Raw genomic sequence first — 15162 nt, forward strand, 5'->3', positions numbered from 1 at the left:
TTTTTACGAAAATACCTTTACCCCACCTATTTTCTTAATTCTTTCATCTGTATCATTCTTTCATATTTGCATACGCTGATGTTTTAAACAATAGACAACATGTATAACCAAAGGCACTTGCCATTATGTTGAAGAGATGCTTAATTAACACCAAGTCTAAAATGAAATGTGTTTTCAAGTATTTTCTACATTTATATTAGCTGTTGTGAATATAAAAATAATAATAGTAATGAACACAAAGTTCATCTATCTAGAATTTTTGGAGCACAAATTTCACAACTACATATTCAACTGAGGCTACACTTAAACTCAACTAACACCTGTCCCATCAGACAGACACATGTAACGCTTATTGGTCAATCCCAAAACGTGTTCCATTTACATTGTCACCTCATTAGGAATCCAAATGTTTGAAAAATGACTAGGTCCAGGATTCTTTACCCAGGCATGCTTACCCAACTTTTTTTCTCCCATCAGGTAAAGTCAGCAATAATCAATGGCATGAACTGAGTAATTACTCATTTGCATATTTAAACTGACATTTTGAAATGACAATGAGAAGCTGACAATTAACCGTTCTCTAAGGAAATGCCCTTTCTCTCCATATGGTTTCTACTCTGGGACTAACACTTCAAGGGGTTTTTCAATCTGCGGAACAACAGAGAGTCTCCCCAGCTGAGACTCCCATGGAACTTCATTTAGCATGCAAATGTCTCACCTTCTGTACCAAGTATTTAAATGCCATTCCCACTTATGCTAAGAAGCCAGTTATAAAATGAAAATTCATCCTCACCATAGATCTTGGGTAAATTAAACAGTAAAGAAATTTAAAGCTTTGGGGAAAATACATTTTCTTGTGTTAGCCTGGCAGCATGTATGATGGAAAAGGCCCTCAAGTAGGGCCACAGATTCATCCTTCCCCCAGAGGCTTTGTTATCATAACCCCTTGTCTTAAAATAGAGATGTGACTTCCTATTGCAAGGATTACATGAGATAAAGTGTGGACTAACTGATTATAAACTATAAAGTCTTCCATAAATGTATGCTATTATTTAATGTTTTATTTGTTTTTGAGACAGAGAGAGACAGAGCATGAACAGGGGAGGGGCAGAGAGAGAGGGAGACACAGAATCCGAAACAGGCTGCAGGCTCTGAGCTGTCAGCACAGAGCCCGACGCGGGGCTCGAACTCACGGACTAAGAGATCATGACCTGAGCCGAAGTCGGACGCTCAACCGACCGAGCCACCCAGGCACCCCTGTTATCTAGACATTCACTAATATACTGACTGACCAAAATAAAAAGACTGTAAAATAAAAATGTGGGCTAGAGGAAAAAAACCAAAAATACCCTGAAAAGATAAAGTTGCTAAAAATGCATGCGAACAGATTTGATCTATAGATTCAATACAATCTCTATCAAAAATCCCAGCTGCTTGGGTTGAAGAAATTGACAAGCTGCTCCTAAAATTTGTGTGGGAACTCAAGGACCTAAGAATAGCCAAACAATCCAGAAAAACAGAATAAACAGTTGGAAGGATTCAAACTTTCTGATTTCAAAACTTAATGACAGAGCAACAGTAACCAAGACAGTGTAGTACTGGTACAAGAATAGGTATCAATATCAATCAAAAAGAACTGAAAGTGCAGAAATAAACTGTTACATATATGCTCAATTGATTTTTGACAAGAGTGTCAAGAAAACGAGAAAAGAGTAGTCTTTTCAACAAATGGTGCTGGGACAGTTGGATATCCACATGCAAAAGAATGAACCTGGACATCTTTTCACACCACCTACAAATATTAACTCAAATGGATCATAGACCTAAATGTGGGAACTAAAACTATAAAACTCTTAGAAGAGAACATAGGTGACCTGGGATTGCAAAGTCTCCTTGGATATGTCACCAAAACCCAAGCAACAAAAGGTCACAAAATGTATGATTCCATTTGTATGAAATGTCCATAGTAGGCAAATCTTTAGAGGCAGAAAGTAGATTAATGGTTGCTTAGGGCTGGGAAGATCGGGGGGAAGATGGAGGAATACTGCTAAACGATACAGGGCTTCTTTCGGAGTGATAAAAATGTTCTAAAATTGATTATGATGATGGTTGTATAACTATCAATATACCAAAAACCACATTGAATTGTACACTTAAAAATTTTAATGTTTATTTATTTTTGACAGAGAGAGACAGAGAGACAGAGCATGAGTGGGGGAGGGGCAGAGAGAGAGGGAGACACAGAATCCAAAGCAGGCTCCAGGCTCCGAGCTGTCAGCACAGAGCCCGATGCGGGGCTCAAACTCACGGACTGCGAGATCATGACCTGAGCCAAAGTCAGATGCTCAATGGACTGAGCCACCCAGGCGCCCCTTGAATTGTACACTTTAAATGGGCAAATTGTATAGCATGCACGGTATAGCTCAATAAAGCTGTTAGAAAATATCTGAAAGACATACATGTGAAAAGCAGCACCGAACAGTGAGTGGTCAAAGCCCTCATTTGAGAACCAGAGATATCAGTTGAATTTCGGGTCTTGCTAGTGTGGAATCTTGAGCAAATAGCAATATATATCCCTGAGCCTGTTTTTCTCATCTTTAAATTGCATGTAATAATAATTCTTTTTTCAAAGGGGCTATTATGAATAGTAATTGAGGTCACATATACAAAGTGCTGATTTAGCGTACAGCCTAGCACATGGTAAGCACTCAATAATGTTAGCTGTTTAAAAAAAAAAAGATATGTGGGCCTGTAGGTAGTAACTTAAAAATAGTAACATATTGTTGTAAATGTTATATAAAATTATTTATATGTAAACTTAATAAACAGAGTGCTTCCAAATAGGCAGACCCACTTTAAGACACTCAAAAAGAAAAATCACAACTCCACTTCAGGTCTTTAGATAATCACAGAGACTGGACTTACTTTCCTACCTAAACAACCAGAAATCCAGACAAAATATGAGAAATAATAATTTCCAGACATTATATAACAGCACAAGACTACAATCCCTGAGTAAAGGTAAACCAGCAAGATGAGTCTATAATTATACCAACTTACTGCCTGGGGGCAATTTACAGGCTGCAGAACAGGAGAGGGAATCCATCACCCAGTGGTCCCACTGAGTTCAGGAAATCCAAGGTGGATAGAACTTGTGGTACAGAGGGAAGATGAGGGAATGTCTCAGAAAGAGAGCTCCAGAGATCTGCAGAGGCCAAATTAACCCTAGACTAAAGGCTATTCTGATACTGCCTAACAAAGCTTAAAGGCAAGCTCCCAAAAGATCCAAAGTCAACAGCATGCCAGAACAAGGTAAAGGAACACAACAAAAGCCAGAACTCAACAAGTTATAATGTCCTATCTCCAACCAAAAATTATCAGGTATACAAAGAAACAGAAATATGTCCCATAGGCAGTAAAAAAATTAATCAATAGAAATAGACCCAGAGGGGCACTTGGGTGGCTTAGTCGGTTGAGCGTCTGACTTCAGCTCAGGTCATGATCTTGTGGTTCATGGTTCAAGACCCACATGGGCTCACTGCTGTCAGCCTGTCAGCGCAGAGCCCACTTCAGATCCTCTGTCCCCCTCTCTCTGTCCCTCCCTGGCTTGTGCTCTCCCAAAGAATAAATAAATTATTTTTAAAAAGAAACAGACCCAGAAATGACAGAAATGATGGAATTAATAGATAAGGAAGTTAAAGTAGCTATTATAAATACTCTCCATATATTTAAATGGGACTCCTAGAAATGAAAAATACAATGAAATATGAATGGGATTAATAGCAGCTTAGACACTGCAGAAGAAAATATCAGAAAATTTGAAGATATAACAATAGACACTATCCGAAAGGAAACACAGAAAGAAAAAAGATAGGGGAAAAAGTTAACAGAACCTCAATGAGAAGTGGGCAAATATCAAGCAATCTGATATGTGCATAATTGGAGTCCTAAAAAGAAATTAGAGAAGGGACAGAAAAGATGTTTGAAAAAAATAATGGCTGGTTAATTTCCAAGTTAGATGAAAATTAAATCTACAGACTCAAGAATTTCAACAAACCCCAAGCAAGAGAAAACACAGATGAGTGTTTTATCATCTCACTTTATAGGTAAGGAAACTAAGACAGAGGCAGGGACTCGTACCAAGTCACATAATTACTTAGTAGCAGAGCCTGGGGTGAACCCAACTTTCCTGACTCAGATCCAGGGCCCTTTTCACTATGTTGCAGAGGAATAACATCATCTGACTTACAATAAGTCACCTGGCTGCAGTATGCATAATCTGAGTGTGTGGAGGGTGGAGGGGGCAAGGGCAGAAGGAGGAGCCTGTTGTACTAATCTCAGTGTGAGATGGGTGATATATTGTACCTAAGTAGGAAGGTGATGAAAAACTGTCAGGGTGAAGCTATACATATATTTTTTATATATTTATTCTTGAGAGAGAGAGAGAAAGGGGAGGGGCAGAAAGAGAGGGAAAGAGAGAATCCCAAGGAGGCTCCACACTGTCAGCACAGAGCCCAATGCAGGGCTCAAGCTCAAAAACTGTGAGATCATGACCTGAGCCAAAGTCAGACACTTAACCAACTGAACCACCCAGGTGCCCCCAAGAAGCTATATTTTAAAAGCAGAATTGGTGGGTTAGTTGATGGACTGAATGTACTGATAGAAAAGAGAAGAATGCAGGATGACTTTATTTTCTGATTTGAGCAACTAGCAAGGGAAAAGACATTTACTGTAATCAAGAAAACAGAGGGAGGAAGAGTTGGGGAGGGGAGTCAGGAATTTTGTTTTGTACATGCTGCGTTTGAGATGTCTTCAGACATGTAAGTCAAATATGCAGTTACTGCATATTCCTGTCTTAAATTCAAGGAACAGGTTGTGGCCAGTGATATGGAAAGATCATAAATGTGGTAGACAAATGACTCAAGTTTGGGAAGTTCTAGGTGACATGATTCTTAAGAATCTTTACATGTGAAAAAATTGTGATTCAGGAAATACTGCGTATCAGAGTTGGTTCTTCTGGATGACTGGGTACAAAATTTGTCCCACTCAAAATTTTCTCCCTCATATTAATTATAATGGATTTCCTTTTTTCCCCTCACTTAGGTTCAGTTTGTGCCTTTCCGAGTGACGTTATGGTTTGATTATAGTTTTAAAGCTTTCAATATTATTCAGTTTCTTCAAAGTTTGGCTTTGGTTATACTCTTCTTTGAATATCACCAAAGACTCTCTTTTTAAAATTGTGGGAGCAGGTCACCTGGTGGAGCGTCTGACTTGATATGGGCTCAGGTCAGAATCTCACGGCTGTGGGATCAAGCCCTGCCTCAGGCTACCTGCTGAGCTTGGAGTCTGCTTGGGACTCTCTCCCTCTCCCTCTCTCTTCCCCTGCCCCGCCTACTTGGCACTCGCTCCCTCTCTCTCTCTCTCTCTCTTAAAATAAATAAATAAATAAAACTTTTAAAAAATTGTGTTCCAGAGTTATCACCTTTAAGAATAATCCTTATGTCATGGGATCTACCTGGCCATGACACAAGGAATCTAGAAGGCATAGTCTTTCTACTCCATTTACCTTCTGTTTAAGTGTCTCCTGTAACTTTTAAAGCCAAATGACTCCTCTCTCTACCCTCCCTGAACCATATTTCTGCTAACTGTCCGGGGGAAGAATAATAGAGTCTGTTTATTTGCAAGTCTGTGGTTCTTTAAACATTACAGTAGTCTCCATTTGACCTGAAATCCTCTTGTTGTAGTTGCTGTTATTGTTCACAGAAGATGAAGCAAAATGTTTGCAAAGCAATTCTAGTTCATACATTTCACTGATAATTCCACTTTTGACTCATTCTTTAGTAATACAGTACATGGAACCATGAATGTGTTTATTCTAGCATTATATAAAATACTGTATTTCAAACTTCTAAGATGCATAGTTTAATATTGTGAAATCTGAATGTTTCTTATAATTCTGTTGGCCTGGCGCTGACACAGTTATGATTGCTTGTGTAGTGTGAATCATGTTGTTATTCCCGGTAACATGACTAGCATAAGTCAATAAGAATTCTTAAGGAAGCATAACTCTCATGCTTCCTTAAGAATTCAAGTCCTGGCTACTTCCATTGACACCTTCTGGTAAGTCCAGAAATACCAATGTCAGTAATTGCAAAAAGGTGTCAGCATCTTTTTTTTTTTAATGTTTATTTTTGAGAAAGAGAAAGAGTGTGAGCAGGTGAGGGGCAGAGAGAGAGGGAGACACAGAATGAGAAGCAGGCTCCAGGCTTTGAGGTGTCAGCACAGGCCCAATGTGGGGCTCAAACTCATGACCAACGAGATCATGACCTGAGCCAAAGTCGGACACTTAACTGACTGAGCCATCCAGGTGCCCCAAAAGGTGTCAGCATCTTAAATGACAATCCTGTAGCAAACAGTGGGGCCTCCTTTAAAGAAATGCTGCATCCCTGAATGTTTTGATGCCGCTGAGGCTGATACTGGATATTAAAACCCAACATCAATACTCTGAACCAAAAAGTGATTTGGAAGACTTGCACTTTAATTGTGAAGAAGTTTTAGGATCATTTTGAACAATATGATAGCCTATTCTCCTTTTTTTATGTATGCACAAGAGTAAAATATAAAATCTATGACTAAAGAAGTTTAAGGCAGAACTTCCAATATAAATAAAATTAAAAATCTATTCAATGATCTGTATCTTATCATAGTGTGACTGATACAGAAAACAATGTGTGTTCCAACCTGTATCATCTTAGATTTAACAAAATTTCAAAGCAAATAACTGGAAACAATCTAAATGTCCAACAACTGAAGGATAATCAAATAAATTGAATAAATAAATAATGGGATATTATCATTACAAATCACATTTTCCAATCTTTTTTATTTTGATGATAGCGTTATTGAGATATAACCCACTTACCATAAAATTCACCCATGTAAAGTGTACAATCCAATCGTTTTTAGTATATTCATAGAATTGTGGAACTATCACTACAACCAACTTCAGAAGATTTTCATCATTTCAAAAAGAAATCCCGCACTCTTTAGCTATCGTCCTCCCCCAACCCTAAAGCAATCACTAATCTACTTTCTGTCTCTATAAATTTGTATATTCTGGACATTTCATATAAATGGAATCATATATTATATGGTCTTTGGGAATGGACCCTTTCACTTAGCATAACACTTTCAAAGTTCATCCATGTTGGGGCACCATGATGGCTCAGTCGGTTAAGCATCCGACTTCAGCTCAGGTCGTGCTCTTGCAGTCTGTGAGTTTGAGCCCCACATCAGGCTCTGTGCTGATAGCTCAGAGCCTGGAACCTGCTTCAGATTCTGTGTCTCCCTCTCTCTCTGCCCCTCCCCAGTTCACCCTCTGTCTCTCCCTTTCTCTCTCAAAAATAAATTTTAAAAAAATTTAGAAAAAAGGTTCATCCATGTTGTAGCAGGTGTCAGTAGTTCATTCCTTTTTATGACGGTGTAATATTCCACTGTATGGATAGATCATATCTTGCCTGTTCATTCATCAGTTGATAGGCATTTGGGTTGATTACATCTTTTGACTATTATAAATAATGTTTCTGTGAACATTCATGCATAAGTTTGTGTGAGGACATATGTCTTGAGTTCTCTTGCATATATACCTAGGAGTAGAATTGCTGGAATATATATATGGGAATTCTATGTTTAAGTTTATGAGGAACTACTAGACTATTTTCCAAAGTGACTGCACCTTTTTACATTCCTACCAACAGTGTATGAGCATTCTGGTTTCTCCACATCCTTGCTAACACATGTTATTATCTGACTTTTTGATATGGCCATCCTACTGGATACAGAGTAGTGACTCATTGTAGCTTTGATTTGCATTTCCCAAGTGGCTAATGATGTTGAGCACCTTTTCATGTGTTTATTGGCCATCTGCATATCTTCTTTGGAGAAAAGTCTATTCAGACCCTTTGTCCATTTTTAATTGGGTTATTTATCTTTTTATTATTGAGTTATAAGAGTTCTTTATATAATCTATATACAAATTCCTTGCCAAATATATGATTTGTAAATATTTTCTCCCATTCCTTGGGTTATCTTTCACTTTTCTGAGAGTGCCTTGTAAAGCACCAGTTTTAAAAATTTTAATTAACCCCAATTTATCTACTTTTTCTTTTGTAGCCTGTGTTTTGGTGCCATATATAAGAATCCATTACCAAATCCAAGGTGACAAAGATTTTGTTCTATGTTTTCTTCAAAGAGTTTAATGGTTTTAGCTCTTAGCATTTAAGTTTTTGATCCATTTTGAGTTCATTTTTGCATGTGAGGTAGGTGAGGACTATATACATTTTGTATATGAGGAATATATACACTTTTGTATGTGAAGAAAGTGTCCAAGCTCATTCTTTCACATGTGGCTACCAGTTGCCCCAGCACCATTTGTCAAAAAGTCTCTTCTTTCCCTATTTCACCCCTGAATTTGAAACTCTTATCTTCACACTCCTGTTAAAAATAAATTCACTATAGTGGGGTGCCTGGGTGGCCCAATTGGTTAGGCATCCAACTCTTGATCTCAGCTCAAGTCTTGATCTCAGGGTCATGAGTTCAAGCCCCACATTCAGCTCTATGCTGAACATGGAGTCTACTTTAAAAAAATAAAATAAAATAAAAATGAATTCACTATAGACACATGGTTTGTTTCTGGACTCCCAGTTCTATTTCATTGATTTATAGGTTTATCCTTTTGCTACTACCACACTGTCTTGATTATTGTTGCTTTGCAGTAAGTTTTGAAATTGAGAAGTGTGAATCCTCCACCTTGGTTCTTCTTTTTCAAGGTTGTTTTGACTATTCTGGGTCACTTGAATTTCCATATGAATTTTAGGATCAAATTGTCAATTTCTGCATAAAATGGCAGTTTGGATTTTGAAAACGGTTGCATTAAATCTGTAGATCGGCTTGGGGAAGCACTGACATCATAACAATATTGAACCTTCCTATCTGTGAACATGGGATGTCTTTCCTTTTATCCAATCCTTTTTAATGTACTAGAGGAATAATATGATGTAGCTATGTCACCAGGAAAATAGAAATATTTCTTGGTTATGGGATAACGGATAATTTTTATTTTATTTTTAAACATTTCTGTATTTTCCCATTTGTCAACAAAGAATATCTTTTATATAACCAGAAAGAAGTTATTTTTAAAGGAAAATATTCTTTAATAAAATACACTTACATTTAAAGTACTTTATAAACATGGAATATGCTTGGAAATGAAAATGCTTGAAAGATTTTTCAAAATTCATGAACATACCAATCTTTATTCTTGGTCATTTCTTCATCAGAATTTACTGATTGTATGCTGTACGGCAAATACTGCACTAGATCCTGAGTGTACTGTTTTTTTTTTTTTTTCAAAGTTTATTTTTGAGAGAGAGAGAGAGAGAGAGAGAGAGAGAGAGAGAGATGGAGCATGAGTGGGATGGGGCAGAGAGAGAGAGAGAGAGAGAGACACAGAATCTGAAGCAGGCTCCAGGCTCTGAGCTGTCAGCACAGAGCCTGACACGGGACTTGAACCCACGAACTTTAAGATCATGACCTGAGCTGAAGTCAGACACTCAACCGACTGAGCCACCCAGGCACCTCCTGAGTGTACTGTTTAAACAAAATAAGCATAATTCCTACCGTCATGAAGCTACAACTAGTGGGAGACTGACAATGAACAGGCAAACAAGGTAGGAAATAGAAATGCAATTACAAGTTGTAAAGAGTACTTTGGAAGAAAGCCCTTAGTACTATGACAGAGGATATTGGTGGGGAAGAGCTAACCTTTGATACAGTGGTCAGGAAAGCTCTCTCTAAGACACCAACATTTCAGCTGAGGCTTGGCAACTAGATACAAAGGTAAATGGCGGTTTTTAATATTTGTCAAATGTTCAAGATGGCTTCTTAAAACTTAAAGGTAAAAATAAGCTTTACAATTCCAAAGGGAAATTAATCTCAACAAATAGAGTAACCCCACCACCTCCTATACCACGATAAATAGGGTCCAAAAAATTCAATACCATAAAATGTGGGGTTAAGTCATCGTAGTTAATGAAATGACACTATACAGTCCCAATCCTACCCTGTCCAAGCTGCAATTTGGCTCCACCTAACAGTAGTTGTCAGTTCCAGCTTAACTATCCATGGGGATTATTCTGGGTCCTGGTGGCAGGCTGGAAGTTCCTGGGCAGAGGCAGCAAGTCCAGGAATCTCCAGTTAGCTGGTGCCTTTTTTGTCAGCCAGCTAAGGAAGCTTGGGCCAAGAGAATATTGAAGATTCAAAGCCCTACCCTTTACTTCCCCTCTTCCTGAAGTGATGTGCCCTGACATTTCCCCTCCTGGTCTCAATCTATCTTCCACTAGCCTTCCTCTAAACATGAGACCTCCAGCCCACTCCTGTTTGAGAATGAGAGTTAAGCAAAGGACCAAAGCCAATATAGTTGAATGAGGGTTACCATGGAAGTTTTATTCTATGTTTTGGTTGCTTCTTGCCTACTCAATATTCATTCCCTGCTCTTAGTAACAGAACTCAGATTTTGTTTAGGAGGCAATGTGACTAATCAAATTAGATGCTTCCTTGAACTCTACTGAAAGTCACCATGGTAAGGTGATATAGTTTGACCAATAAGATTTCAATTAAGGGATTTGAGAAAGCTCTGCCTTAATGATATATGCTCTACTCATTTCATCTTCTTTTTGTACCTTCCTGCCTGGAACCTGGACATGAGGCTGGAGACAGGGCAATCATTTTTTAAGACTATGAGATAACCATGAGGATGAATATTTTATATCAAGAATAGCGATGTAGAGAGATAGAAGGAAGCTGGGCATTAATGCCATTGTGGAATGGCTGTCCCAGCCTGAATGAACCACCTCCGGACCTCTAGGTAAGAAAGTCTGTACTTATTTGACTATAGTTAGTTTTCCATTATATACAGCCAACTGAAATCCTAACAGATACAGTGGTGTACTACGAACATAAACTTAACATCTTTTAAAGAATCCAAGATTTTTAAGGTCTTAATGTAGAAAGTCCAACTCTCATGTTTATAAAAGAGAAAATTCACAGCATTCCACTCCTTATCACCTACTGTTGAGTGGTCAGTAAAGGTCATTAAACAAAGGGAGCACAAAGGAGCAACTTCAGAGAGGGAGTCATTTAATGCCACCTAACTTCATTAACCCCATTTCCCATGCCACATCAAATAAACATATATTCCAGGTAAAACTGTGCTTGCTATGTAAACATACTTCTAGAGAAGATCCTTGGTGCCTCGTTTCAATGAGATTGCTATCCCTGAACTCCTCTTAAATGGGAATTTTGTCATAGCATAAAATAACTTCAAGAGCAACTCTGCCCACAGGCAAAATTATGGCTTAGGGTTCATTATTGCACACACCTTTCATCTTTCAAGCAGATATATTAAAATGATATGACTCAAGGAATGATACAGTTTTTTCAAATTTCAGCATGAAAGGTCTGCAGTGCCTTAGTAGGTTTCTACTTTAATATGAAATCTCCTCTTTACTACCCCCTTACATACAATGCCTCAGCCTCCAAAACAAAATCCTCAAATTATGCCTCCAGAATTCATTATCTTTTGGGGTAGAGACAGCCACCATTTAAAATAATATGAACAGGGGCACCTGGGTGGCTCAGTCGGTTAAGCGACCGACTTCAGCTTAGGTCATGAACTCACAGCTTGTGGGTTCAAGCCCTGCATTGGGCTTGTGCTGACAGCTCAGAGCCTGGAGCCTGCTTCAGATTCTGTGTCTCCCTTTCTCTCTGTACCCCACCCCCCTCAAAATCAAACATTAAAATTTTTTTTTTAAAAATGAACATTTGTACAAAAAGCGTAGTTCAGATAAAGCAACATACTAATAGGCCAAATCAAAGGAAGGGAAGGAGAGAATTCTACTAGTGTTCTACATACACCCTTGCCCATGTGAAATTAAACTCGTTGTGCATCCTAATGTGAAGAATGTAGACTTTTTTTTTTATTATTGTAAATAACACAATGGCCATTCGAGTAGGAAATTCAAGTAGGCTTTTCAAGTAGGAAAAAAATCTACACTATATGATGAAACTTTTTATCACAGAACCAAAACAGGGAAAGACTTCCAGATGAAAATCTATGTGGGGTTAACTGGAATTACATTTTTTCCCCCATTTCAGAATAGAATTACTCCACAAAGTTTTCTGGTATCTTTCTCAATGGTTCCTAATGAAACTCTAGAAAAGTAATAAAATTCAGCCAAGAATTATCATAATTGAATGGAGTCCCAAATAAACTATGTTTTTAATTGCCAAAATCTTACATGTCAAATTACCTGATTCAGAGATCTTATAAAAATTGGGGGGTGGGGGTGGAAATTCCCCACTCTTTTTTTCTCTAAGTAGGCAAGGATAATCAGCAGGAGGCAGCCGGGCTTTTTAGAGATCTTTACTATTACCAAGACAAAGGCTAAACTAACATGTCACATACAACTTAGGTGGACTTCTTCCTAGAAGGCAATTCAAATTTCAGCATGAAAGGTCTTCAGTGCCTTATGTCAACCTTTCAAAGAAGCATACCACAAGACATTACACTGCCTTCTTCACCATCATTGTATGATAAGTGATAAAAAATGTGGGCAGAAGTAATCATTTCGCCAAGCCCTGCGGCTTGAAGCCTCAACACAGCTTCTATATGGAATCTAGAAGCAAACACAGGGAGGGTTATGAGTGGTCACTCAGAGGTGTCCTGACACCCCACTCACCTGGGTTAGCTTCTGGAGCTGAGGTACGGAGTCGGGTCTATATTACAGACTCACCTCTAAACCCCCAATTTGTGTCTACGCACTTGGTTCCCCTCAGGCTAACAGGTTTAAATCAGTACTGGGTGGCAAGCTATGTCCATTCTGTGGGTTCCCCAGTTTGGAACACAGAGGCTCTGCAGCACCCGAAAGTTCTTCGCAGCTTGTTTTCACGTCCAAAGCTGTCACTGGGAGCACATCCCTATCCTGGTCTGGCCCCAGGGCTGTCCACTGAGGAGCCGGACTGATCGCTCCCTGGTGCCAAAGCATCTTGACACCCAGGAGCCCGAGACTGCCGAGCAACCCCTCTGACCTGGGACAAGCAGCCAGAACTCCTCTCCCCACAGGCACGAACGCTCCACGACCCGGGAAGGACTTGCATCCTAAAGAGATGTCTCCCGACGCCCAGACAAAGACAGCGCTGGGAAAAGTTGGACCAACTAGCACCACCAGAAGGCGAGCGGATCAGCCCCTAGGCTTCAGTGGCCGAGCCAGCGATGCGCTCTCAGAGTCGCCGCCAACTTTCCCCGTGAGCTTCTGAGCAACTTGCTGGAAGTTGGGGAGAGGGGGCAGAGGAAGGGTCGGAGAGGCTGGTCGCGCGTCCCAGCCGGTTCCGCGTACCTCCCCGAGTACCTGCTAATGTATCCGTCGCCGTCGCCGTCGCAAGTCTGGAAGAGGCGCCGCATCCTCTCCTCCTCGCCAGTGCTGGATGTGTCGCTGCTGCTGCTGCCGCCGCCTCCGCCGCTGCTGCCACCGCCGCTGGCGCTCCCCGCCGCCGCCATCATGCGCCCGCTGCCTGCTCGGGAAGACGAGGACGCGCGGCCGCGGGAGGAATCCGCGAGGCGCAAAAGCGGCTCGCAGCCCCGAACCTGCCTGACAACGGAGCATGCCCAGTGGCCGCCGGGGCGCTCCCGGCGCGGGATTCCAGCTCTCCGGGTTTTGCCCGGGCTGGGAAGATGGGCGCCCTGCAATCGCGGGAGTAGGCACCTCAGCGGAGAGGGAGGAGGGGAAGGTGGATCGTGGAGTCGGGGAGCCAGGGATGGCGAGGGGACGCGAGGGGACGCGAGGGGACGCGAGGGGGGGCAGAGTACACAGGAGGTCTCCTGGAAGGGTGTCAACTCCGTGCATCCAACCTCGACGCGGGCCCTTGACACTTGGGGACTCAAGCAGAAGGGAGTGTGCTCCCGGCGGAACTCCTCCAACCGCCCAGAGTCGTGGATTTCTTTTCAGGAAAAAGATAAACACTCCCGTTTTGCCAACTCAGAGCGGTTCTTCTAGTCCCAGGCTGCAAGACTGCGCTGGATTCTGAACCCATAGCCCCAGATGAGACCCTTTAATGTCTAGGGTTTTGTGCATTTTTAACACCTGTCAAGAAATCTGACCCTCCTTAACTCCGGCTGATCGTCAACACTATACTGGAAATAATCTGCTCTCCTGTGTGGCATTGTGAACGTTTGGTCCATTTCTGGAAACAGCTCCTGACCTGACGTCACTAGAATTTGCCCCAACAGTTTTAATAACATCAAGAGCGAACATAATAGATGGTCTCATTTGACCCACACTACACACCTGAAAGATATCTCTTTATTATCAACCCTGTGTTTTAGGAGGTAGGTAACTACTTCATATAGTATCTTGATTACAAAATAAGATAGTATATTTTGATACCTACTAAGCACTTAATAACTGTTAGCTCTCATTATCCCCAATTTACAGATGAGAAAACCAAGGCACCCAGACTTGCTTTAAGGTTCCAGGCTTAGTAAGTGTCAGGGCAGAGGCAAGCCCAGGCAGGCAGTCTAACTCCAGAGCAGGAGGCCTTAAACACGACAGTATCCTTCCACCACAGCAGAAAAGGAACCACAATGAACCAATTTGTGGTTTAGGGAATGACTCATTATTCTGTCCCAGACTTTCTGCCAGAGGTCTGAGAATTCCTGTGGTAGTTTTAAAACACATCTGCAGATTCTTTGGTGCACCTCTCATCAGGAGGTGGAGACTGTTTGCCTTCCCTTGAACCTGAGTGGGCCTTTGTGATTCTCTTGACTTCTGAGGCTGGTTTAGAAAAGACACTACAGATTCCATTTGGCTCCCTCACTTGGGACAGGGACCTTGGAAGCCCTGAACTGCCCTGAAAGAAATTTGTCCACACTAAGCTTCCATGCTGGAGAGACCGTGTAAAGACAGAAAGAGATGTCCAAGGACCCTAGGACTTTCCAGTCTTCTCAGCCCAGGTGCCAGACACAAGTGAATGAGAGAGCCTTCAGATGATGCTAGACCTAGACACTGAAACTGCATTAGAGACCCTGAGCAAACACTGTCCAACTGA

General features: G+C 40.8%; 1 protein-coding gene across 3 annotated transcripts in view; it reads right to left on the reverse strand.

Annotated features, from left to right (window-relative positions):
• MCC (MCC regulator of WNT signaling pathway) overlaps positions 1-14049 on the reverse strand; it is a 431948-nt gene extending 417899 nt beyond the window's left edge. The window contains exon 1 of one of the 3 annotated variants that reach the window (XM_045034744.1): positions 13455-14049. In XM_045034744.1, coding sequence (XP_044890679.1) covers positions 13455-13618 — 164 coding nt within the window. In that variant the 5' untranslated portion in view covers positions 13619-14049. Of the gene's footprint in view, positions 1-13146; positions 13284-13454 lie in introns of those variants that run through there. The other 2 variants (XM_019838097.3, XM_045034751.1) reach the window with 2 other exon arrangements.
• Positions 14050-15162: the final 1113 nt, after the last annotated feature.

This window comes from Felis catus, chromosome A1 (genome assembly GCF_018350175.1).
Source record: "Felis catus isolate Fca126 chromosome A1, F.catus_Fca126_mat1.0, whole genome shotgun sequence".
Lineage (NCBI taxonomy): Eukaryota > Metazoa > Chordata > Mammalia > Carnivora > Felidae > Felis > Felis catus.